The sequence below is a fragment of the Ciconia boyciana genome, chromosome 4 (genome assembly GCF_034638445.1).
Source record: "Ciconia boyciana chromosome 4, ASM3463844v1, whole genome shotgun sequence".
NCBI lineage: Eukaryota > Metazoa > Chordata > Aves > Ciconiiformes > Ciconiidae > Ciconia > Ciconia boyciana.
Window position 1 is genome coordinate 84055560 of NC_132937.1, and position 27889 is coordinate 84083448.

A 27889-nucleotide genomic window follows, 5' to 3' on the forward strand; every position below is an offset into this window, starting at 1 on the left:
GGCACAGGTTCTCTGCTCCAGCGCCAGGAGCACCTCCTCCTCCTCCTTCTTCACTGACCTTGGTGTCTGCAGAGTTGTTTTTCTCACATATTCTCACTCCTCTCTCCCAGCTGCTGTTGTGCAGCTTTTTTCCCCCCTTCTTAAATATGTTATCACAACGGCGCTACCAACGTTGCTGACAGGCTCAGCTTTGGCCAGCAGCAGATCTGTCTTGGAGGCAGCTGGAAATGGCTTTGTCCAACACAAGGACAGCTTCTGGCATCTTCTCACAGAAGCCACCCCTGCAGCTCTCTCCACTACCAAAACCTTGCCACGTAAACCAAATGCATGCAGTTACTCAGCCTATCTAAATTTGGGACCTAAGTAGCACTCCAAGTTTCCTAGTCTAAGTCTGTGTACCAACTATGCCAAATCACTACCTGGCAAAATCCAGGAGGGCAGCAGTGCCCCTCCTCTGCCTCCTATTCCCATGCACCAGTTTCTACACAACAAAAACATAGCATGCATAGGTCACAGGTGACCATGTGTGGTCTTATCAACACAACCAGGAGACCCTCTTCTTCCACACCAAGGCACAAACCCACAGGTCAAATTAGACAAGGGATGAGACTACTTACAAGTGTAGGCAATGGAATCAGATCTACAGTTCATAGTTTTTCCAGTCAATATAGACAAAGCAGAGTGGTGCAAGGTGGGTTTATCAAACAGGCAATTTCCTGTTAAACAGAAAACCAATACAATACCTTCCTACCCATAGTAATTTATAATCTTTATCTTGTGTCCTAGAATCTTACGGCACTATGATAAAGCTCCCTGCTTTGTATTTCAGACATTTAAAGCTTCCACACATACATCAAATTTTCCTTGAAAACACACCACACAAAACACTGTTGCTGAAAGCTCATGAAGTATTCACTTGAACACGATTTAAAAGATTCATTGTATGTCTGAGAGAGAAATAATTAATCTCCTGCATGTATGGTTAATGAGTGATAGCGAAACAAAATTAAGAGATACTAGTATATATAAATGTTTTTCTAATAGCTTTCCTGCCTCAGACTGTGAATACAGACTATAAGATCATCACTGATGCTTGTTATGTTGGCAGTCTTCTTTCTAGAAATCAATGAGTCAGTTGTAATTTATTTACAACCTTATTTCTTGTTCCCCTAGCCTTAAAGAAGTGACTGAACAGCATGTCTTTGTACAGTTGGAGCTGAGTATCAGGAAAAAGAAGAGGCAGAAAATGAACAATGCATGTAAAATGCATTAATACTACAAAATTTACATGTTGAGCCTTAAGTTCATGTGAAGTTTTGCTTACCATATTTACTGTTCTGCTTCAGCTTTTCCCTTGTCTAATGCTTATTCTGCCCCAGCAATGCAATTCAGGCTCTAAAAGCTGTTTCCCACACAGAAGAAGAGCAAACAGTTTTAGTAGACTTAGTCTCAAGTGTGAATGTGATCAGAATTGACCTCGGATTATACCAAATTATAAACTACTTGGAAAAGTCTTTCATCTTCTGTACTTTTGCATTGAACACCGGCATAATTGGCCTGTATACCACTATGACAAGTTCAAACCTAAATGACAATAAACCAAAATGTAAATATATGCACTTTAAGATCCCTAACAAGATGAAGTCAATGTTAACTACTGGCCTTCAGATGAAGACACTGCATTCTTATTTTTCTAATGTGAGTTTCTTACCTCTTCCTGCCATTAAGATAGGATATCCTTTTCATGCACATACATAATAACTTACTCAAAAAATTGTAATAAAATTTTTTTCTAATTAGAACAATGCTTTGTAATATCATAAGAAAAGGATTGTTTCAGTGTTTATGACTGTTTTTCCACATTTTGGCAAAATTTCCACATTTGGCAAAATCCAAGTTCAAATAGCTTTCAAATAGCACAGCTAGTCTTCAAGTAATGTATAATTACAAGTCTGCAAGTTAGACATACTCTTAAAATAGCACTCTTGTATTTAAAAACCAGGTCACCACAGGAAAAAACAATTAAAATCATCAGTCTCTAAAGTATTCAGGATCATATTCTGTTGTTTATACAGATTTCAAACATATAAATTACAAATTATGAATCATCATAGCTGTATTTTTTTCATTTATCATTCAGGAGGTGTGATTACTGAAAAGTTTTAAAGAAGTCTGTCACAGAGTGGTACACTTTATCAGTAACATATTATGACTGAGGTTGCAAAAATTATTATTAATAAATTTATCATGAAAATGGATTTATTACGAAAATTTATTATGAATTATGAAAATAAATGCATCATCAAAATTTGTCCTGTTGGCCTACACAAGCTTTCCTGTAGAGAGTTTTATGTTATCAATCAGTTACTACCTCAATGCAGGTAAAAGCACAAAACATTCCACATAAACTGTTGGAGGGGTCTCAGAATTTCTTTTTGCGAACTATGACCTTTTTGTCAAAAAACATAGGAGCACTGAATCTTTATCAGATGATTCTCTTGCCCAACCTTATTGACACTTATTGATATTATATATGTTATAAAAATTTCAGTGAATTTGTTGTTCTGTTGATCGCTACTTTCATCTTTTTGTAGGTCAGTTTTTCACTAGTATTTCAATTGTCAGAGTTTCTCAGAGACAATGTGAGAATTACTGATGTATTTAAAAATGCCTTAACATGCTGTGTTATATATCATAAAGAAACAAAAAACATAGCAGATATTTTTTTCTCTCTCTCTTCTTTTTTTTTTCCCTGGTTGGTTTTGGATGGAAAGAATCCAAAATGAAAGATTAAAAAAAATAAAAACCACACAACTTCCTCCTTATACTTGGTAGGATGAAAAGAAAAAAATCCCCCAACAAGTCCCTAGCAGAAAAAAGCTTGACTACTATCTTATTAATGCAAATTTGAGCGGTGCTATTTCTGTTGCTAAAAATCCATTTGTGTTTCATGCATATCTGCAGGGATTATGTTTTAGAAAATAAACATCCATGAGAAGTTCTTACGTATTCATTACTTTACTGGTATTATGACAACTTGGTGCAGAAATATGTTAGAAATGTCTTAGAAGTAGCACACTAGCTTACCTTAATTCTCATGAAAACACATATTTTACTAGAAGGATTACTGAAATCACATCAAAACACACCTCAAACTCCTGGTTTGGTTATATTTTCTCCTCAGTTACACTGGTGAAGCCCAACCACCTATTTGAAATATATCATGGTATGTATATATGAAAATGTTTCTCCTGCATCCTTGCATGCTTTTTAGGTACTAGTGAAGCCCAGACAAAAACCTGCATCCATGTGACAAAGTTGATTCTTTTCCTTCATTTAATGGTAAAATCAAATAGAAGCACACAGGCTTAGATGTCTATATTTATTTAAAGGGTTCACTAGGTCTTTGCTTAACTTCACATGGACATAAACTAAGTGCCAAAAAGCAAAGACATATAAGCATTAGGTGCCACAAAAAAAAAAAAAAAATCTCTCCTCTTTCATAGACTGCCTCATTGACTGACTCACTAATTTTGGGGACAAACATTTTTTCAGACAGCTTGGGTCACCCATCTCATTCACTGCTTCACTGCAAAAACGTCTGCAGTTGACTTATTCTAGGGATGACACAGGAATGAGCAGCAAAGGTGGGTTAGGGTTTTCCAAAAAACAGTTCAGGGTTAAATGTATACTAAGCCACATCAGCACTGGGAATTGATGAGCATTTGTCTGTGGCCACATCCGCAGACTGATTCTGAGGCTGATTCCTGCACAGCCAACTAGCACTTCAGCTGCCAAAGGATTTGTCACTATGGTTGGTCTGGAGTATGCCATTCAGCTGTAGATTTTACATACAGATACAGAAAGATGGTTTGTTCCGAAATCATAATTCGAAAAGATAGAGAGGCACTTCCATATATATCCATAAAAGGCATCCAACCCCTTAATTTCAAGTTACCATACAAGTAGAAGCAATTCATTAGCACTCTGCACAATTTGTACTGAGTTGTGCCTGTTTATAAAAAACCAAAGTTTGACATTTTAATTTTCCATTGCTTCTGGCACGCTTAACTGCTTTTTTTCATCTCTCTTCTTTGTCAAGTACAAAATTGCACCTGCTGGAAACATCAGAAAGATATATTTTTCATCTGTCTTTTAATGAAAGGTGTATCAGTTCTTTTAATGGCTAACAGGGAGCGTTTGGGTAAATTACTTTGCCCTCCTGCTTACCACTGTAGATCTTCAAAGTGATTTCCTCAGACTTAGTGTGTCTCTTTTTTTAAGAGACGTCATAGTGTGGATTACTGACTACTTTTCCAAGTAAGTTGCTCCAGTAGCTACACACGTCACTGTGAAAAATTTTTAGCTTATTTCTAGTCTGATTTTACCAATTTAGGCAACAATACCTTGTGTTTTTACTACATTAATGGGTCCTCTGCTATTGGAAACCTTATTTCCACTGAATTCACGAATAAGCTTCCTTGTAAACACTTTATTTGTTAAGTTAAAGCAACTCATATCCAGAAAATTTTAACTTCCAGGAAGGCTTTAGGAGTATGAAATAACTTTTTTTTTTTTAATTTTTCCTGAAATTTTTATTTGCATTACCTTTTCCGTAGATTGGTTATAAGGAAAAGACGTTTTCTGGTAACAGCCTCACTAGATCTCGGCACACTTAGACACTGCTTTTGCTGTTCAACTTGCTCACCAGGACTAGTAAGTCTTTAGGAATCACTGCTTCAACATACAGCCACTAAAGCAAGCAAGTCTAACTCAGGCGGCCAGGCATGTGGCCTGGACTGTACTTTACCACACTAAAATCTAATTCTTTATAGAGTGAATCCTCTTTCATACTCAAGCAGAAGAACTCTGTGTAAATACTTTCTTTGAAAGGCAGTTACAGAGAATGTTTGCCATCTGCAAATGTTTAATAACTAAACTGCCTGCTGCAGCAGTTACGCAGCATACATTTTTCTTGGAATCATAGAATATCTCAAGTTGGAAGGGACCCATAAGGATCATCAAGTCCAAATCCCTGCTCCCTGCAGGACTACCTAAAACTAAATCATTTGACTAAGTGCATCATCCAGACACCCCATGAACTCTGACAGGCTTGGTGCTGTGACCACTTCCCTGTGGAGCCTGTTCGTGACCAACCAACCTCTTAGTGAAGATCCTTTTCCTAATTTTCCTAGTACTACATATCTTTGCTCCAAAGCCTACAGAGTATTTTGCATGATAGCTAAAACATTCCTATCCTTATTTTAATCTATTAACCTTTGTATTGTGGTGGCTGTAATTTATTAATAACTTTCTCCTAAAAAGATGTGCTCTGAACTAGTAAAGATGGTAAAACATTGGAGATGTTCACTCACTGGAAGAAGTATTTGTTGATCTAACCCAAGAGTTACACTACCAGCTACCATACTACCACTATACAAAGATGTCCCTGTGTGTATACCATATGTGGGTATACCATCACTCATGTAAGATGGCACCAATATATCTTTGGGTGATCATGTAAAAGACCCTGAAGAGGAACCATTCACAGCTGTTCAGGGACATGAGCCAGGGCAACATTTATACTATGCTCACAGAAGCTCATTTCTTCAGGCCTCTGCACCAAACTGATCCTCCCTTCACTCTACTATGTCTTTCAAAGTTCTTAATCACAATTTAACTGCGTCTCCTGTCATCATACATCAAGTAAAAGTGCTGATGTGACTAAATACTTTTAGCAGCATCTAATCAAGTCCCTGCTTTCTGAAGTGTAAGAATTAAACAGTCCATCCTTTGGGACATGCATAGGCTAAGGGGAGAGGATCATAGAATCACAGAATCATAGAATCACAGAATGGTTTGGGTTGGAAGGGACATTTAAAGGTCATCTAGTCCAACCCCTCTGCAATGAGCAGGGACATCTCAACTAGAGCAGGTTGCTCAGAGCCCCATCCACCCTGACTTTGAACGTTTCCAGGGATGGGGCAGCCACCACCTCTCTGGGCAACCTGTTCCAGTGTTTCACCAGCCTCATCATCAAAAATTTCTTCCTTATATCTAGTCTGAATCTACCTTCCTTTAGTTTAAAACCATTACCCCTTGTCCTATCGCTACAGACCCTACTAAAAAGTCTGTCCCCATCTTTCTTGTAAGCCCCTTTTAAGTATCAAAAGGCTGCAATAAGGTCTTCCCAGAGCCTTCTCTTCTCCAGGCTGAATAATCCCAATTCTCTCAGCCTTTCTTCATAGGTCAGGTGTTCCAGTCCTCTGATCATTTTTGTGGCCCTCCTCTGGAACTGCTCCAACAGGTCCATGTCTTTCCTGTGCTGAGGGCTCCAGAGGTGGACGCAGTACTCCAGGTGGGGTCTCACCAGAGCAGGGTAGAGGGGCAGAATCACCTCCCTCGACCTGCTGGCCACACTTCTTTTGGTGCAGCCCAGGACACAGTTGGCCTTCTGGGCTGCAAGCGCACATTGCTGGCTCATGTCCAGCTTTTCAACCACCAGTACCCTCAAGTCCTTCTCTGCAGGGCTGCTCTCAATCCCTTCATACCCCAGCCTGTATTAATACAAGGGGTTGCCCTGACCCAGGTGCAGGACCTTGCATTTGGCCTTGTTGAACCTCATGAGGTTCACATGGGCCCACTTCTTGAGATTGTCCAGGTCCCTCTGGATGGCATCCCATCCCTCAGGTGTGTCAGCCACATCACTCAGCTTGGTGTCATTTGTAAACTTGCTGTGGGTGCACTCGATCGCACTGTCTGTGTCATTATCAAAGATATTGAACAGTACTGATCCCAATGCGGACCCCTGAGGGACACCGCTCGTCACTGATCTCCATCTGGACATTGAGCCGTTGACCACTACCCTCTGGATGTGACCATCCAACCAATTTCTCATCCACCAAGCAGTCCATCCATCAAATGCATGCCTCTCCAATTTAGAGAGAAGGATGTTGTGGGGGACTGTGTCAAAGGCCTTACAGAATTCCAGACAAATGACATCCGTACTCTTCCCTTGTCCACTGATTTAGTCACTCCATCACAGAAGGCCACTAGGTTGGTCAGGCAAGACTTGCCCTTGGTAAAGCCATGCTAGCTGTCTCATATCAACTCTCTGTCTTCCTTGTGCCTTAGTATAGCTTCTAGGAGTATTTGTTCCATGATCTTCCCAGGCACAGAGGTGAGGCTGACAGGTCAGTAGTTCCCAGGGTCCTCCTTTCTACTCTTTTTAAAAATGGGTGCAATGTTTCACTTTTTTGAGTCACTGGGGATTTCACCTGACTGCCACGACTTTTCAAATATCATGGAGAGTGGCTTGGCAACTACATCAGCCAATTCCCCCAGGACTCTGGGATGCATCTCGTCAGGTCCCATAGACTTATGTATGTTGAGGTTCCCCAGGTGCTCTCGGGCCTGATCTTCTCTTACAGTGGGAAGGACTTTGCTCCCCCAGTCATTGCCTTAAGGTCCATCCACTCCAGAGGTGTAGGAAGAGAGGTTGCCAGTGAAGACTGAGGCAAAAAAGTTGTTGAGTACCTCAGCCTTCTCCTCATCTGTTGTTACCAGTTTGCCAGCTGTGTTCATCAGGAGGGGTACGCTTTCTTTGACCTTCCTTTTTTGGCTGATGTACCTATAGAAGCCCTTCTTATTATTCTTTGCATCTCTTGCCAAGTTCAGCTCCTGCTGCACCTTGGCCTTCCTGACCCCATCCCTACACAACTGGGCAACCTCCCTATAGTCTTCCCAGGATACCTGTGCCTGCTTCCACTGCCTGTGCATTTCCTTCTTGCCCTTTAGTTTGACCAGCTGGTCTTGATTCAGCCACGCTGGTCTCTTGCCTTCTTTTCCTGATTTCTTACACATGGGGATCAAGAGTTCTTGTGCTCTATAGAAAAAGACCTTAAAGATCTGCCAGCTCTGTTCTGCTCTTTTGTCCGTAGGGCAGTTTCCCATGGAGTCTTATTGACTAATACCTTGAACAGCTGGAATTTTGCTTTCCTAAAATTCAGGGTCCTGACTTTACTCTTCTCCTGACCTGTATCCCTCAGGACTGTGAGCTCCACCAGTGCACGATTACTGCAGCCCAGGCTGCTTCCAATCTTGATGTCACTGATCAACTCACTTGTGTTGGTGACCAACAGGTCCAGTAACGCATCCCCCAGTAACGCATCCCCTCTGGTAGGGTTGCCTATTACCTGGCTTAAGAAGTTACCCTCGATGCACTCCAGGAGACTCCTGGATCGCCTATGGCTCGCCGTGCTACTTTTCCAGCAAATGTCAGGGTGGTTGAAGTCCCCCAGCAGGATGAGAGCCTCTGAGTGCGATGCCTCCTGCAGCTGGATTAAGGAGGCTTCATCAATAGGTTCCTGTCGTGGTTTAGCCCCAGTCGGCAGCTAAGTACCACGCAGCCGCTCACTCTCTCCCCCGCGGTGGGATGGGGGAGAGAATCAGAAGAGAAAAAGTAAGAAAACTCATGGGTTGAGATAAGGACAGTTTAATAGGTAAAGCAAAAGCCGCGCACGCAAGCAAAGCAAAACAAGGAATTCATTCACTCCTTCCCATGGGCAGGCAGGTGTTCAGCCATCTCCAGGAAAGCAGGGCTCCATCACGCATAATGGTTACTTGGGAAGACAAACACCATCACTCCGAATGTCCCTCCCTTCCTTCTTCTTCTCCAGCTTTATATACTGAGCATGACGTCATATGGTATGGAATAGCCCTTTGGTCAGTTTGGATCAACTATCTTGGCTGTGTCCCCTCCCAGCTTCTTGTGCACCTGGCAGAGCATGGGAAGCTGAAAAGTCCTTGACTAGTGCAGCAACAACTAAAATATCTCTGTATTATCAACACTGTTTTCAGCCCAAATCCAAAACATAGCCCCATACCAGCTACTATAAAGAAAATTAACTCTATCTCAGCTGAAACCAGGACAGTTCCCCTTGATCAGGTGGCCTGTAGCAAACACCAACCACAAGGTTCCCTTTGTTGCCTCAGTCTCTAATTCTTACCCATAAGCTTTCAATCTACTCATAGCTATTCTTCAGAGACAGCTCCTCACAATCTATCCAGTTCTTGACATAGAGGGAAACCCCTCTGTCCCTCCTTCCTTGCCTGTCCCTTCTGAACAGCTAGTAGCTATTGACAGCCACATGCCAGTCATGGGATTTGTCCCACCAAGCACTTCAGTTGAGCTGTCAGTCTTGTCACCTTTTTAGAGGAACACACCTTAATTCCTTTGAGGTATTTCACCGGTGTTCTCTGTTGGCTCCTCTTTGAAATACCTCCTATTTGAGGTATTTCACCGGTGTTCTCCTGTTCTCTCAGGAGCCCCTGGCTCATCTCTGTAAGAGTTCAAGTGTGCTCCAGTGTAGCCAGCAGGTCTCAGAGCAACAGGCCGAGGGCCCTCGCTAGCACCCCATCCCTCTAAACCTTGGCGTGCCATCCCATGGCTTGTTACAGGCAAGCCTGATATTATCCTCCCCCCACTTTAAGTCTAGTTTGAAGCTCTGTTTATCAGCCCCGCTAGCTTGGGAGCAAAGACCCTCTTCCTCCTTTGAGAAACATGAATTCCATCTGACGCCAGGAGGCCTGGTGCTGTGTAGACCATCCCATTATCAAAACCCACAAAATTCTGGCCGTGACACCAGCCATGAAGCTATGTATTAAGAGACTGGATCCGTCTGTTTCTTCCAATATCACTGCCCACAACTGGAATGATAGAGGGAAACTCTGAAGTAGGTCTACAGCAAGATCAGGGTTAACAAGAGACTCCTAAGAAGTCTTGTTTGTTCTATGAGAAACTTGGTTGTGTCCAAGCTGAGATATGAAAACAGCAGATAGATAGGACCCAGCAGTGCCTGGGATGCTCTTCCAAGACCTGACACTTCACCTGGGGAAGAATGGGCAGTGGGTAGCACCTGGTGCACTGGGCAATGGCAACCTGATTCAGACACCTAGAAACACAGACTAATTCAACTGAAATATCACCAGGCCTGCACACCTGCACCAGACCAACACTGTACAGCTGCAAAGCTGCCTGGTAGATGCATATCAACTGTAAACGATCACAGAACAACAGCCAAATGAGCAACACCTATCCCAATGGAAAAACCCAGAGAAGTCAGGATGTACCATCCATTTTCAGTTCCTCCGTCTAGTTCTGTTGCACAGGGTTGATCCCAGTATGTATGTCTACCTCTACCATCTTGCAGTAAAACACAGACCTTTGTATTTTTTAACACATTAATGTTGGGAAGCTAAAATAAAATGTGGATTTTGGCCAGTTGGTAAAATGTTTTTATGTTGCTTTTACTTTTTCTTCCCACTTTTGACTCCTATTCAGCAGCATTCATTAATCTGTTTGTCCTCCAAACCACTTGATTTTGCCTCAATACCAATGAAAACTGAGCTTTAAAATCATTGTATACATAGCTAAATGTGAGAAGTCTGTAATTTATCTCTTTGGTATCGTTTTATTCCTTTAGGTCTCTCTAAACTAAAAATGTATTTTATTGGAGGACTTCACACTATACAGTCCGCCCACTTTTAATACTTTCTTGTTCCTAAGTCAGCTAGTATAAAATTAGCTTGATGGCGTCAGATATTTCCTGAATCTAGACTAGTAAATTCTCTAGAGGCAGAGACTGTCATTACTCATTTCTATCAGGAGTATTACACACTTAGAGGTTAAAACTTGTACAAGTGGAAACCTTGCTGAATGAAAGAAACTCAGTAATTTTTTCCTTGAATTTTAAAATAGCAGAGTTAGGATATTTTAAATACCTGATTCCTGATACCTCATTCAAGGGAAGTTCTAAGCATATTTAAGCCCTATCAGTGAATATATTTTAGGAGATATTTGTTGATCATGTATTTGGGCATTTGGAGTATGCAAAGCTTGCTTTCCTACATTTTACTTCTTGGCACGAACCACACATTGAATATTACAGCTCTTTGGAAACAGATGAAAAAAATAAGGGTTTGATTTCCAATACAAAAAGAAAATTGCAATTCCAAATTTTTACACAATGTCCTGTTAACATCCATTAGGGAAATAAGGACTGATATGAGAGCAGCAAGCAATCCTATGCTCCACTAAACAAACACACAAGACACTTCTTACATTTGCAGCAGTCATTTTGTAAGATTTTCTTGTCCATGACATATGCTGCCTGGAAGACTTGACTGGACACAAGCTAGGAGTATTTGTATTGGTAGGGAATTAAAGCATTTTGATAGAAGTTTGATTTCACTTCAGAACAATAAAAAGTTATTAATAAATTAATGGAAACAAATATACCATTAAAATTGTTTCAGGATAGAAGTGTTTTATTTCAGTCTTTTGATAGATTTACTACTATGATATACAAAAACAGACCTCTTGAGCTAAGAATACTTTGGTGGGAAGTTGAGAGCCCTGGGGAACCTCAGCCTTTTAGTCTTCAGGCTAAAATTAGAGCCTTGAAGGCAAGGCCAGTTCTGACAAGAAACTACATAGGTTTCTGATGGAAAGCTTTCGGTGTTGCTCAAAGAGACGATAAAAAATGCCCACTCTTTTCTCTCTTCCAATATTCAGGCATGAAGGATGGTGTCAGAATCTTTATTCTGAATATTTAGGATGAAAAGCCCTGACCATAATGCTGTGCATATTTTCATCTGTGACAGACACATCAAGGAGCTCTTCAATCTGTGAAATACAACACCTTTAGTTTGTGACAACCACAGAGACCTTAGTTTCAATCATTTGCTTAAAAGTAAACTCAGTGATAGCATGGGGAGTCATACTGGCTGTCCGGTATCAGTCAATGCATGCTAAGGCAGGGAAGGTAAATTGTTTTCTCTCTTGTTCAATTCCTAGCACTGACTGCTCACGTTTCCAGTTAAAAGTGAATTGAGAGTATCTGAATATCCTTTATAAGCATTTTTATTGTCACATCTAATAAATTTTAGTAATATTGATCCATACTAAATAAAGCTAAACACTTCTAGGCAAACTTTATTCCATTCTTACGCTACTGTGCACTTGTGGAAAAAGAAAGGGAGGAGTAGGGAAGGAGAAGATACTAAAGGGTAGAAAAAGCCAGACTTTGAAACTACCCGAATACTATATAATTCTGGTAGAATTAAACCCTGGGCTGAGCAAATTGTGTGGTTTGTGTTTTCTGTAGTGCACTGAGGCACTGCTTTCTTACTGCACTGACCTGCAGACGCGTTTGGCTATGCAAGGGATACTGAGGTATAACGTCCCTTATATATGATTTAGCATCAGGTCTAGAAATGCTGCAGTGCTAGGAACACAGTCCCTCCAGGAAGAAGTTTGTCATTGCCTCCCAGTGCTCCTCCTGGGCAGTGCAGCTATGCATCATACCTTCTTTCACGCTGTATCTAAAGGACAAGTCCCAGTGATATTAAAGTCTTACTAACTCATTAGAATCTCCTTTTAAATTTATCATTTTCCTGTCCCACAGGACAGGATTTAAAGCACTTAACCACATTCTCCTTTCTTTACTGTATATTATTAAATCTCATGTTTTCTATGCATTGATTAACGGGTTCTACATTCACATGACAGCTAATAATAAAAGTCCCCTCAACCGCTAGTTATAAAAGTCATATGGAACGCCACTTAGCTTTCTGTATTATTTCTGTATCTTCAATTCTAGCACAGGAACTTATTTTTAATGAGGATATCACCCTTATTTTTCAGTTCTATCTTAAACAGCAAAAGTGACTTTTATTCCTTTATTTAGTCAGTGAGCTAAAAAGAGAAGCATTTAAAATACTTTGCATTTAAAATACTTTCCTGTCTTGGTAATGTAGTACAAGTTAAGATATCAGCAGATTTATTTATGAACATTCTTCAAAACTTCTGCACTTTAAAACTCCTGGAGTAAATGGAGGCAGTTTTCAAATACAGGTGAATTTTGCTGTTGCCAGCATGGACAGAATGGCCTGGCTCTATTATTTCTGATTCTGCCTGCACTATACCCACCGCTCCCACTGTGCTAGACTCATTTCACAAGCATAGGCATGTCCCATGCTTTAAATAAATAAAAAAATAAGCCTCTGTTTCCTACAGATACAGAAAGGCCCATACTGTCTTATAACCCAAAATAAAAGAAGGAAAGCAAACAAAACAAAATTAACTTTATCTGTTCATTTTGTTGGTACTGTTTCAGCTGGACTGGTTTAACAACACAATATGAGGAAGCTGGTCCACACAGATATGGATGAACTTAGAAGTTGTCTCTAGTCCATTTTCTTCATACATTTAATCAGTGCAGAGAGATGTATTGCTGTCCAATGTGAAAGAAATGCATTTTCATCTGTAACAATTACTTCATAGTAGCATAAGTGCCTTTCCTCATACATGTCTTGTTATACACTATCGAGAAATAACTGCTGTATAGTTTTCTCATAAAAGGAAATAGATGATATTGTGAGAATCAGCAAGGTTTTTCTTTTGCTTTGTATTATCTTCAATAAATCAGTATTTCCTAATATCAAAAATTTGCAAATCTAGCATTTACCAAGTAGATGTTACTGTGGAATGTTTTTTTATAAACAAGGAAGAAACTGACATACAAACAGCTTTTTATGTAGTACCAGAAAGATTCTGAAACCAATCGTTTTGTAGTGGGTGTGAGTAAAGTACACTGGCTTTGTTTCAAAAGTTGGCTTCCACTGGTGTTGGCTGTTGTTCATCTTAATGACTGCTAAACACAATGTTTTGTCTCACATGGGTCTGAAGCCCAAAATTAACATTATAAAGCTCAACCATGTAATCATGTTGAAATTGTGAAACTGAAGGAAAACAGTCATCCATTAAAATTACAGTATGTTAGTTACTCCTTGGTGACAGAAGATAACGTAATTTGTAGCTCCAGTACACAATCATCACTGTACTTGCAAAAAATAATAAAAAAAAAATTTTGTAGGCATTAGAGATTTATATAAAAAGATATTATCAACATGTTCTGTTTTTCACATGCTAATTTGTCCAGGAAGAAGACTGACATGCATTAATAACTTTTACTTAGCAAAGTCAACATTGAACTGGAAAGGAAATAAACACTTCTATGAAAAATTCTGCCACTGACTGGCTTTTTTCTTGCTCTCTTATGCTTAAAGTGATTCAAGATTAAGTTCAAAGTAATGATAATAACCCTACTTAAAGAAAAACAAACTGAGATTGATGTAGTCATCATCATGCAAGCACTGATGAAGAATAGACTTAAACATATTTGTTCCAAGTTCCTTTTTTTTCATAATTTACCTATTACTTTTTCCTTCTTATGTAAATTATTTTTTTCCATTATTGCTTGCAAGATTGCAAAAGAAGTCAGTCAAAAGATCAGGCAAACAACATAAAGGGTCAGATCAGAGATCAGAAAACTCTTATAAAAATATAATTTCTTATTATGAACATATTTTACAACCAACAGTGAAGCAGACTGTGCTCAGTTCCTTAAAAAGTCTTAGTACACATCAAATATTTCAGGATAAAAGAAAAAGCTCTTCTCTTGAGGAGAAGATACAGCAATTTCTGGAGCTACGCTCTTTATCTTCCCCAAGCAAGGCAGCAGAATGGTCCTGGTCTTACTTATTGTTCGAAGCACTGCTGTTGGCTGGCTATCGGGTGCAATTTACGTTCTACTTCTTTTACTGGATCAGACCTGACTTTTTTCTCATTTATCTACAAAAAGCATTTTCACACCACAAAAGATACATAGTCCTGCAATAACAAAAACAGTCCTGCAAAATATGAAAGGTTCTAGTTCCTCTTGGTCATATCTGCATGAGAGATTCTTACCTTATTTTTATAACCTGACAGGAGACTGATTATCTCAACAATAAGAAAACTCTGCCTCAAAATTTCCAGAGATTCAGCATCACAAAAGACTGGGCAACCTAAATACCATCGTGGTCCCACCTGCTTACACCACCGAAATAATGCAGCTCAGCTGATGGATACAGTGCACGGTGCAATTTCTTAACAAAACCCTCCAACCACATAGTAACATGGGGATTTTGCCATACAAGAACAAATGTGGAAAAACAGAGAGCAGTAGCAGACTTGCACAGGTTGACAAGAGCATGGGCCACTCTCCTGCAGCAGTAAGTCCATTTATCCCAGCAGGTTCAGTCTCAGCTAACAAGAGAGCTCTTTGGCCAACATGAGGTAGCCAGATGTCAAATCATTTAAGACCAGGAATGAAAGTTAACTTGCACATGCTCCCCAGAGCTATCCCAGGATGGATTACTACAGATACCTTGCCAAAATTATGACTGAGGAAGAAACTTGCTCTCTTGGGCTCTTCTGCACCACAAAACAGGCCAGTGAGATAAAATCCGTGCTAGTTTTTCCCATTCAAAACCCATGACCATGTAACTGCTACCAAAGATGAGGGTGAACTGCAGTTTGTATGCACTGTGCTGCAGTGTGCTGAGCCAGTAACACCGGCGCTGCCACTGCTGCTTCAGCTACGAACTGCACGGTCTGTGCTAATAGATTCAGAAACGCTAGGCTGCAGCATGTAACTATTGCATGCTATATATCACACATCGCCCTACCAAATACAATGGCTTATTCAATAGGTGCCAAGTATTTTTCAGATTAAGTATTCTAAACATTGTGCTTACCATGTTTTACCATAGATATTTCTTCTACCGCATGCCTTTGTGCATATCTCACTTATCAGACCTTACGGCAGCTCTAAGCCTGATACTTTCATTATTATTACTAGTTTGAACAGTGGATAACTATTTTGTTTCTACCCCCCCCCCGCCTCTGAAAAAGCATGCATCACAGCATATATACAAACCGGGAATGAGAAATGCTGCCTCTGTAAAACTAATGCCTGCTTTAAGTGTAAATCAGACAAATGACGGAGCAACCATAGCATGATTTTATCTCCATGAGTAAAATTACTGTTCATGGTATCACTGAAAGAAAAGCCATAATTAGGACATGGAAACAAAGAGATCTGAGCAGGTCCAGAGGGCATACACAACTCCATCTCATAATTAAAGAATTCACACTGCCCTCTGCTTCAAAACCAATAATCAAGTTATCTGAAGGAAGTTAACAAGAGCTGTAGTCTACTTCACTTACTTCACGTAACATTTTAAATAAAATATTGATTTAATAATAAAAAAGGAGGATAAAGATTTGGAATCTTTTCTTGTTTCTACGAACAATGGACGATGTGATGAAAGGTGTAACAATTCCAGAAGGCAAGAGAGAAGGAAGAACAGTGACTTTTACTAGGTGATAAAAAGATCCATGATCTTTTTGAAGATTCTTACCTTATGTCCTTAAAAAGAATTGTTATTGGATTTTACTCTCCTAGTGTTCCTTTCTTACAAACATCCATATGCTAGCTTTTATTAATCAATGCCATTACTACAAATTAAGCAATTTTCATTACTTATTTCAATTTTCCTAAGCTCGTCCCGTTCATTAAATTGATATAAACCACCTTTTCTTTCTATGTGCATTTGAGAAGTCTAGATCTGGACAGTTCAGACTTTAAAATGCCTTTGGAGAATCAAAACTGAGCAGCAGTCTGAACTGATGGCAAATGTTGAATTAAAGCTCCGAGTACTGTTACTGGCCTTTCAGTTTTTCAGGTACTAACATCTTTGCAAAACACTAAATATAATCTCAGAGATATTACATTTACATTTCAAAGGCAGACAATTCCTGTCCGGTTCTGGCTAGTTTATTGTGTTTTCCTCAGTAAAGTGTGAAATCTTACTGAGGAAAACACAATAAGTGCATAGGTGTTCAAAAATGCTTCACAGAGATTGCATTCCTAATATAAATGTAAAAACCACTGGTGGCTGAATATAACATTGCATTCTTTCTTATGCCATTCTTTAGAAGTTTCCAGACAGTGCCGCAAAGCTTATAGTTAATTATTTCCCATGCTTTGCAAGTTGACCTGTTTTAACCTGAATTTTATTCTGTCATGTTAATAATGTGAAATTGTTATACTGATAAAAATACCTTACAGGAGGCCACAGGCCAGAGATGTTCACATTAAAACAGAAGAATTGATTCAACATTCATAGCATGATTTAACAGAGACCTTGGAATACTTTGGTGCATTAAAGAAAGCCTGGGTTAGCAAACTGCACAAAAACAATGTATTTCCTTCACATTTGGAAACTGCATTTCTGGCCAAAAGCAGCACTGCATTTGAAAAGCTGCATCTTTTGTTTTTATAGCACAGCACTTTCCTCCACCCCACCCCAAAAATGCACAAAAAAGGGCAGTATTTTGTGAAAGGGTACTCAGGAGTCATGGGTGAGACTCATGACTCAGAGACAATAAAGTGCCTCTGAAAGAGGACAAAGTGCGAGATGGAAGATGTGGATACCAAAACTGAACATGAAATGCTCAAAGTCAGATACCACTTAAACTTTCCAGAGCCAAGAACTGTAAACTTAACACTGCAACAAAACTGAAATTTACATGTATATAAATGCACATCCATAGAGTACAGCATCTAATTTGGAGGTACTAAGATGTTCATGAGACTCTGACAAGCCCAGGGACAGAAACCAGAGGAAAAATACTGTGCTCTGCTATCAGAGATGAGTTTATACTGGAAAAATTGAGCCAACTGAGGTAAGACATGTGCAGCAGACCCTCCCCCCTAAAATTATTGAGTGTTATTTTCTCTAATTTAAGATGAAAAATAAATATTTTATATAAAATATGCAATGTTTGATTTGCATTATCCTATAATTTCTTGTACACAGTAGCTCTTTTAAGAAGGAAAAAAAATTAAACTAGCTTATATAACAGTTGATATATGATCTCCACAGTAGTGATAAAATCAAACAGACAGCAAAATTTTTCTTTTTAAAAGAAAAACCTGTAGATACACAATGTGGATATGTGGATATTGTTGCAGTGATTTTAAATGTAAATTTCAATGTGTAAGCAAGGGAGGTGCTGTGGAGTCCCAGGGCATGAGCAGAATCCACCTGATAGAAACTTCATTTGGGCAAGCAAAGATCTCGCGCAAATGCAGAATGAGTTACTGCCTCCTGCTGCAAATGCTAGGACTTCACTTGGCAACAGCTCTCGAGATTAAGTATAGTCAAACAACACAAAATATAAGGTGCATCACGAAAAGTACATGGGCAGCATCTGGGGAAAGCATGATTAAGCATTTAAGATTAATTCCGTGCTTTGCCACTTTTAGGCAGGGAATACAACATGAAGCTTTAGACCCTAAGTGTGTAATTTGCATAAAATACAGTCTTTGTTTACTGCAAAGGTTTTCAAAGGGTAGTTTTCTGTTAGAATTTTTGTTATGATTATTCTTATTATTTTGGTTTAAATACTATAAATGTACTATAATGTTTATACAGGGAAACTGCTTGAAGATTCGTCTTCAGTTTAATACCTATTACTGCATGTAAAAGGAAATTTAAATTAAAAATCTGTTTTGCCTAGTTTTGTCTGTTTTGCCATAGAGTATGTTTTACATTTCAGCTGAAAAAAGCATAGTGCTTATATATAGCATCTGCTGTTGGGGCATTTGAGATCAATTTGGCACAACTTTTGTAAATAACAGATTTATTATCAGATTTTCTTCACTGATCGGATGTTTTTTAAGTCTAGGTCTCTACAATTCTCTTTGTGAGAATAAAATAATGTTCTTTCATAAAATCATTAAAAACACGGAGGATTTTTTTTCAACTAGTAAGAATATTAATTGGGTTCACCATCAAAATGCAATAACATGTAAAATATCTTGTTTTGTATGTTAATGCTTCGTAATTGCACAGAGCTTTTCAACTTCAAAGCTTTTTACATGAATTAACTGGATGTCCCTGAAGGACTTAGGCAAAATTTTCTTTGCCTTCAAAAAGAGATTTGCATCAGACAAAAGCTTGGTGAAAAACGCAGGACTGCACTTTGTTGTTTTAATCTACCGCCATCGCACGTGAGATAAAATATTACTACCATTCTGCAAATGGAGCAGTGGAAATAGGGGGGAACTGAATGGGACTGTCCCTGCTCATCTGAAAACTCTGTACTTCACCTTGGCTGTGGCACATTGAGCAAGTGAGAAATAAAATGTGAGATAATTCAGTTTTCCAAAGCCGTGTCAACATACCTTTCAATTATTTCTTTACTTCCAAACCAAAGATCAAGCTGCCTGAAAGCCTGATGATTACGTCCTATTGCACTGCTCCACACACAATGCCTTTGCTCAAGCAGTCAGGCAGAGAAAAATGCATTTGCTAGAATTCAGTCAAAAGCTGTTATCTGGTACTCCACTTTGCTTCATCAAATGACATTTTAAAAGGTACTTGCTAGAAACAGGAAGTTTCCCAAAAACCAGGAGCAACAGTTATTCCCTTATGTCAGATAGACCGAAATCCATCACTAATCACCCCTCAGTATTTTCAAACTGAACTTTCTTTTTACTGTCTTTTGAACCACGCTACACACATGAAACTGCAATAGATGTTTACAACCTATAAGCTAAAGCACGAATATTTTTTCAGCATCCTTGGCCATGATGACATTTTTGGTGAGTACAAGTAAGATCAACAAGCATTCCTCTTTGTACTTACCATGTGATTTTTATGCCACTTCACTGGACACAGGGAGTAATACATTGGGTCTTTTTATTGCTCAAGTAGAAAGTGCTCATTACCTATTTATGTTTATATATAGGAAAAAACAAAGAGTTGTTTCAAGTGGCATACATCACACTGTTGTAGTGGTTGATTTCCTCAGGATGGTCTTCTGAGGTTTTGGTGCAGTTTGTGGAGGCACAGTCGCAGGTCTCAGAGGAGGAAAGCTATTACTGGGACTTATCCCCAACCCTCCATTTTCCAGAGGAAATGGAGGCAGTGGAGGTGGTGGAGGTGGCAGCGGAGGGCACTGATGCGACAGCTTTCCAACAACAGGGGCAGGCTCACTATGCAAGTGCACCTCCCTGTTTTTAATGTTATACCGAACATCGCAGTCTGGGCAATAGCCATGGTACTGCACTTTTTCACTAAATCGTACCCGTTCCCTTGCTCCCGGCTGAGGACACCGCTCTTTCTCAGGTCTGTGCATCAGAGGCTGCATCGCAACTTTCTCCAAATTACTGTTCGGTATACAGCATATATCTCCATTTGGGATGCGGTTGGGCCCAACTGGCAAACCCCCGTTTCGTAGCAGGGTACCATTAGTCTTGACAGGGTTGGCTGAAGGAGGCAGTCTTGGAGGCTTGTCGCACTTGACGGGTGTCAGTCGAGGTGGAGGTGGGGGCGGATTTGGCTTCCGCAGCACGGTGAGGATAGCGGAGGGGTGTGCGGGCGGCTTGATGAGTGGAGCGCTGCCCCGCACCTTGACTTTCTCCAAGCTGGAAGCTGTTGTGCTGCTGGAGCTGCTGTTGAGCGTGTCCGTTTTGGAACTGTCTGTCATTTCATCCTCCAGCTGCAGGTCAGACGTCAGCGTGTCAATCTGGTCAACCACCTGCACAACAGTCAGAGTGAAAATGGTGTGAAAAGCTTGCCCCAGTGAAGGCATAGAAAAACAAAAGCATTCTCAGCTATCAGTTTTGTTCTTCCCAGAACTGGAGCATCCAAATTTTTTTTACCATTATTTATTTTTTCTTGCCAATGTAAAATAATAATAATAATAATAATAATAATAATAATAATAATAATAATAATAGTAGTAAAGGCTAGTTTGCTAGTCATCACCTGAATACAAAAGAAATATAACTTGAAACACTCTGGAATTAAATTCCATTTCTTTCCCTCTAGGGTTTACTTGGCAATATCATTGTAAGTGAACTGTAATCCTTCAATATTATGCTTTGCCTTCCAGTGCAGGAGGAGACTGAATTATTTAATTTTAACTTCTACATGACAGCTTCTGAATCCAAATCTTCTGCAGAGTACCTTTTAGCTCTGACCTTTCACACAGTCCAGATTTAAATATGCATCTAGTTATAGGTGATATTATACACCTACAATCATAAGTTTGGTACACTCTTTCCTGGCAATTGTTTGACATAAATAAGGTAGTGAGAAGCAACTTCCCTCTTGTATTAGACTGCATTATCTCCCTTTATGAATATTTTCCTTAAGATCTGAGATCCTTTGAAGTAATCCTGAAATAGCATCTACTGCAAGAAAAGAGGAAAAGTAGCTTGGTTTCCAAAGTTACAAGCATTTATTAACTCATGCACTTTATTCCAAGATTTCCTCTACCTCTCATATTGCTGTTTGTAGTTTCTACAGTGTTATTCCAGACTCCTTTTTCTACTCAATTTTTTGTAGGACATGCAACTGATGGTGCCTTTACTAGGTAGTGAAAATTTGTCATACAACAATTAAAAGCCCTTCCTGAAAACTGTATTTCACTCAGTACCTAGTTGAACAACTGTAGTTATAATCTACAGGTAACTACAACATACAGCGCAGGAAGTAAGCACACATTTCAAAACTGTTCTTTATCCGTTACATCCTCACAGGATATACATAAAGTAATCAGCAGCTGAAATGCTACTAGCTAACTTTGGTTGATGAATAAAAAGCTTGTGCCATTGCTTGGCATCCCTATGGGAGATCTGTGACCTTCTGGAGGGAGAGCTGGAGGGGGCACCCGAGTATACCTGAAATGAAACTAGATGCCTCCAGTTGTGCCACTGAATCAATCCTTCTTACCCGTTTGAGACTTTCATTTCTACTTCCTGCTTTCTATAATTTGGCCCTAGTATTATTGATTTCAAAGTAAGCCTATTTTTGAGCAGTGTAAGCCATATGTTAACTGCAAAAAATAGTGGAAGTCATTACTGAAGGCAGCGAGTCTTTATTCGGTCAAACCAGTAACTCACTCATGTGCCCAGTGGTAAACAGTAAATAATGAAAGCAAAAACACCATAGAATGAGAGCACTTTAGCTTCCACTGCTCATACTGTAGCCAAGAGTTATGTAATAGAAAATTCATAAAAATTCGTATGCAACAATTCAGTTCAGTGCTTTCCTTCTAAAAAAAGTAAACACGCAGGTAACCATGATTCAGAAAGAGAGCTTCCAAACGTCTCTGAAAAAAGATTTACAATGCTTTTTCTCGCAAGACCAAAACAACTACTCATTTATTCACTATTCAAAGCCTAATACCATGTTGCATTTCAGTTCCTATTTTAGCATTTTGATTTTTCTCCAATAAAGAATAAAGAAAAATTATATCCTGAAAAGACAGACATTAATTCCACCAAATAATCAGGATTTAAAATATTAGTCTAGAAGTTGAAAGGTACAGTTGAACTCTGGTAACTGTCAGATCCCAAACATATCCTCCAGGGTACAGCATATGACTACTCTTGGAAATTTCAGAATAAAGGTAGATAATCCACATCTGTACTAAGACAATGCAAACTCATAGCAAGAAAGACAGTTTACAGGAGAAAGAACTCACATTATCACCTTGATTTAAATAAGCAAACCAAGGCAGAGAGAACTTCTCAAAATGAAACAGTGAATCTAAAGGAACAAGGAAAAGACAGTCATGTTCTGGGCACTAAGCCTGAAATTCAAGCACCCCTCTGCAAGTTTAGTGTGGATTTATGTAAATATTAGGGTTTGCCTACATATGGTTAAATATACTATTGAATCCTCTCCTGGAATCCAATATGTAATCTTTTAACAAACTATAACAGCTACAGACTGGATTGATGCACCATAAACCAAAGAAACTCCTGGCAAGCAAAGAAACAAAAAAAGAGCTGATAGCTGCAGGCAAGAGAGAAAGGAAAGACATATCCTTAAGGATGCTCAACACAGGAGCACTGCATAGCTTGTACAGGTGACAGTACATTGGACTATAATACAGTATTAGATAATAGTAAGTGATAATATTTGGTTGCTTCACATTGCTTAATAAGAGCAATATAATTATACTGCTCTATATTAAAGTGCCAGGAACAAAAATTTGTTTCTTTTGCAATTGGCTTATTCCAACAAAACCTAATTTTTCTTTTCCTCTATTTTCTACCATGATAGCCCCCTCAAAGGGTACCTATAATCATACAGGAACTTAGAAACCAACATTACACATGTAAGGGAAAAGACAGCCATGGACCACTGACGTGATTATAGCACACTTAGCTACGGATAAATCTCATGGAGATTATCCAAATAATATACTAAGTCTTCCTTACCTTAATAAAATTAACTCACAATTTCCAACATCAAATTCCCAGTAAAGAAGAAAATGAAATAACTAAATTGCATTTTAATGTTATTTTAAGACATACACAAAATTCTAGTTATTTTATGTATTTTTTTTTTCTGTGGAACCAGTCACAAATGATGGCTTCTTTGTTTTAGGCCTCATGTGCAATAAAGATCACCCCTGTTCCACACTGTACAAAATAAATGTACTCCATGCAATGTAATTCTAGAGAAACAAAGCCTAGCGTTTATTATTTTGAGACAGATACATTAAAGGTGATAGTCTACTGGTGCTGTGAGGATATAGCTGTAATTATGCAGCACACGTGTGACATAAAATGGCAGACCCTGGTGATGAGAAAATTTGTATCCATTCAAACTGTCCTTCTCACAGTGCAAAAATTTTCTCAAGAGTAACAGGAAAGTCTGTTATGAACTGTCCTTGAATTTAAATGACTACAGAGTTTATCTCTTGCCCTCTGGGCAAATGTGTAGTACACATTGTTATTTTTTTGTCACCTATCCATTCTTAAAACATAAAGCCAGCACAAAATGGCTCTGATATAACAACATAGTTTATCTGTCCAGATTCATTCCCACCACAAGTTGTGATTCTGTTTACTGCTGTTTTCTTTTGCTTTTTTTGTCCCAGAAGGAAAAATTCAAATAAGATGAAAAAGTAACAGAGAGTCAGTGACTAACACAGTGAAAGTGATGTAGTTAAAAAAAAAAGTTAAAAAGCAGGTTGAAAAGAATAGCCTCCATTTCACAACACACTTCCTATGGAAGTAAGAGAGAATATTTAGAAACAAAAAAGCTGCTCTAGTTGTGCAGAATCTGTCCATTTTTCAGTTCTGGAATAAAACAGGACTTGATTCACATGTGCAAGCATGGGGGAGACATCCTTTTATAGCCTGAGGAGCTCCTTAGCCATTAACAGGATTTGAGGTCTTGCAGAGATGCCCACTTCTCCCCCACTAGCAATATCCTGAGGCTTCAAGCTCTGTAGGATCCAGTGAGGCACTCCTGAATGAACCAGGACATCAGCTCATTCCTACCCTCCTTCTGGGTTGTTATCAGACAACAATATTAGGTGCCCAGTGGGGATGGAGTAGGATGTCTCTAGCTGACCCCAAGAAATTAATCAAAGTCTGTTAACACATGTACGGACCCAAAATATTTTATCCTGAAATATAAATCATTCAACAAGTCGAATCTCTGCTTATAGCATCACTTTATCCTTAGAAATATGTGTGGACCTTTTGGATGGTTTGTTTGTTTGTTTGTTTTATTTTGACAGCAACTGGGCATCTTTACCACAGAATGAGCAGAAAAAACAATTGTTTGGATAAAGCAAATTTAATGTAGATATTATGTTTAACCTTCACCTCCAGATTACTGATTGAAAATTATTTTGTATTTTCTTGTCCTTTTTATTTTTTATGTAGACACTCAAGCCTGTCTTTCCAGTAATGCTCAAACTAGACAGAAGATAAACAACAGCATCTCTAAAACATGTACATAAGAATTTATTATCACCATTTAGAACCAGCAATCAATTGGCGAGAATTAAATCTCATCTCTATCAAAACTCAAAACAGCAGGGGTATGTTTAAAAACCAACAGTAGCTTACAGCAATTTACATAATAATAATAATAATAATAATAATAATAATAATAATAATAATAATAATAAATCAACAAAAGTAGAATTAGAGTTATGATTCACAATTATTTTGCTTTTTCTGGTTCTTTTAAATTTTTATGTAGACACTCAAGCCTTTCAGTAGATTTGGGAAAAGAATCTTAATTATGAGCACTCCAATTAGGAAACAGTCAAGCGCTCAAATGCACCTGTGCTCCTAAATCACTTAACTCAGAAGGGCTGACTAACTCACCTTGTTAGCTGCCTCCTTGTTGAGTACCTAACTACAAGAACAGCTTCAAGGAGCTTCAGTTGTATGACTGCAGGAAGATCACAGATCTTTGCTAAAGCAAATGAATACTACTGCTGTTGAGTTCTTGCCTGGCAATGCACTAACTTTTAATACTTTTAAACATATTTTTTAGGGTTTTTTTTAAATCTCTATTTCAAAAGGTCTTCTCAAGATATCTAAAGTAATAACTTGAATATTTAAAGAGTGTAGAAATATATAATTGAAAAGATGGTAGGAAGGAATCAGGGGTACTTTCCTCATACAAGCAAAATCCAAATCTTTAGAGAATGCCATAGGTGCTTGAGATGTTTTACAGACAGGCAAAATAACACATTTCTCCCTGCTTCAAGAGCTTTCAGGTTTGGATTAGACACAGAAAATTAAAGAATGAGAATAAAATGAAGCCAAAAGGAAAATGACAGATCTGTGGTTAAATCTGAAATTTGTGCTTAATTTTGTTAGATAATTTTAATGTTAATTTTCTGCTAAATAAATGCTATTAATAGTATCCACCAAAGAAGTACAAATTAAAAGAAACAGAAAAATGGTTAGAAGCTCACTGAAGAGGACATGTGGAAGTGAAAACTCCACACTCCAGAGGACACAAATGAAATAAAGTACCTATGCAGGAGCTGACAAACAGCCATCTGGAAGAAGAAAAGCAAACATAGTAACCAAGGATTGCTTCATGCTGACAACTTGCCAGGTAGTAGTTACTAAGAGTAGGCAATGAGGCAAGATAATTAGATTTTAAGATGGGAGTGCAAAATAAATCAGTGATTGCACTCTGGATACACTTGAGCAATACAGCATAGAAGTTGAAGGAATCAGTGATGTTTTAGGTGAAGGAAATTCCTTAGATGAAGGAAATACTGCAAAGTGAATCAGTGGATGAATGTCGTTAAACGTGTTTCCTGACACTGAAAGAATAGTGTAAAGAAAGCTAGGAAAGAAAAGGCAGCCATGTAAAAGCACATCTCACAAAGAGCTGACAAAACATTTGAACTAATGGCTAAAGTTCTAGGAGCATTTGTGAGAAAGACTGCATGCAGAAGTTTATACATGTAACTTTTAAATTTATACAATATGTAAGATCTATAGTAACATTACATGAGTTTTTATTCCCACTTCACTAAGATTAAACATGAATATAATTGGCGTGACATTTGTAAGATAGAACCATAAGTAAACTGAGACTAAAGATTATTATTTGGAGACAACTTTCCTCCCTGTTCTCTCTCTGGGAGTGCACAGCATATTAAACTGTTAGAGAAAATGTAAAGCTCCTTGTTGTAGACAGAGGTAAGATTAAGGTATGTACTACTGAAAAAAAACCTTACCAATGTGCATTTAGACTCAGAAATTCTGTGCTGCAACCACCTGTATATGGAGAATATATCAATACTATCAAAGTAAGGAGGTCAAAAGGACATAAATACTACCCACCCCCAATAAAAAAGAAAAAAAATGGAAAAACAAAGGAAGACATTGAAGTTGCAAACAATTTGTAATGCAAAGATACCCTACAATTAACCCCATCCCTCAATGTTATCAAACTCTTACGTTAAACTGCTTAAAAATACAGAGCTAGCATAAAGTATTGCTTTTCCACTGAGGTCAAACTGCAGTCCCTGTTTAAAGTAACTGAGAATCTCATCCAAGGAAACATCTTTTGATTATCAAATGCAGCCTATGCTGGCCTAATACTTCCGCTGTTTGAGTTGTACTTACAAGTTTTGTCTGGTTTTTACCTCCTCTGCTAACGCACTTTTGTGGGTGAACATCCTAATTTGATTAGACGAATACTCAAAACTCCGTATTTCTTACTCTATGCTAGGGTATCATTATAAGAATCTGACTTGGCAATAATAAGAATAAAACATGACACAGAAAGTAACAGTTTCTTTTACTTCTTAATTGTATCCCTAAACTTCTCTGAAAAGCGTATCTACAATTAGTAACAAACACTTTTTGCAGTGCTTCTCTGTGTGTGATTATGTGACCCACATCCACAAATGTGTATGTAATCTATTGAGAGTTTTATTATTTCCTTACAATAAATGTTTCACCAGGTTTGTTTTTCTCCCTTTTTAAAGGCAGCGGGAAACAAGGCAGTAAGGTACTGATGTTCAATCAATATATAAACCACTAGCTGCACTCAATCCACCACAGACAACTGTTGTGCTTTTTTTTCAACTCTTGAATGAAGAAGCAAATTGCTTTTCAGAAAGAAAAGTAATATGCTCTTAAAGATTCATAAACTTTTAAGTTCACAGAACTTCAAAATTATCATTTTTCCTAAGATGTCCAACCATTTTCAGTGTTTTGTATGTTCTTCAAAGTTTCATGTGGATTTATAAGTAAGATTTCTTTTTTGAAATTACTTGCTTCTGTACAGAGTAGTACCTCTCAAAAAAGCTGCATAAGCAAAACGGAAATGGTACTTAGCTGTGATATTACTTCTGAGATGGAATAGTTACAATCCACGTATTACTATTTAGTACTACACCACAGCAGTGTGCAGCTATGAGATTGATTTAACAGTTTGCTGGAAGTTTTCTAGGAAATGAATAGTTACAGAGAGATACTGATCTTGATTTTAAATCAACCGAAATTAAGTCAGGTCATGAGACTAGCACAAGTTTTTGTTTTCTTACTTTGAACTAAAATTACTGGGAAAGGAACAAAATTATGTGCTATTTTTTAATTACAAATAAGTGCAACCAAAATGTCTTAATTCATTATTT

General features: G+C 38.4%; 1 protein-coding gene across 1 annotated transcript in view; it reads right to left on the reverse strand.

Annotated features, from left to right (window-relative positions):
* The window catches only part of PRR16 (proline rich 16), a 169165-nt gene that overhangs the window by 39325 nt on the left and 101951 nt on the right, over window positions 1-27889 (reverse strand). The window contains 1 exon segment of the mRNA XM_072860473.1: window positions 19738-20497. Coding sequence (XP_072716574.1) covers window positions 19739-20497 — 759 coding nt within the window. The 3' untranslated portion in view covers window position 19738.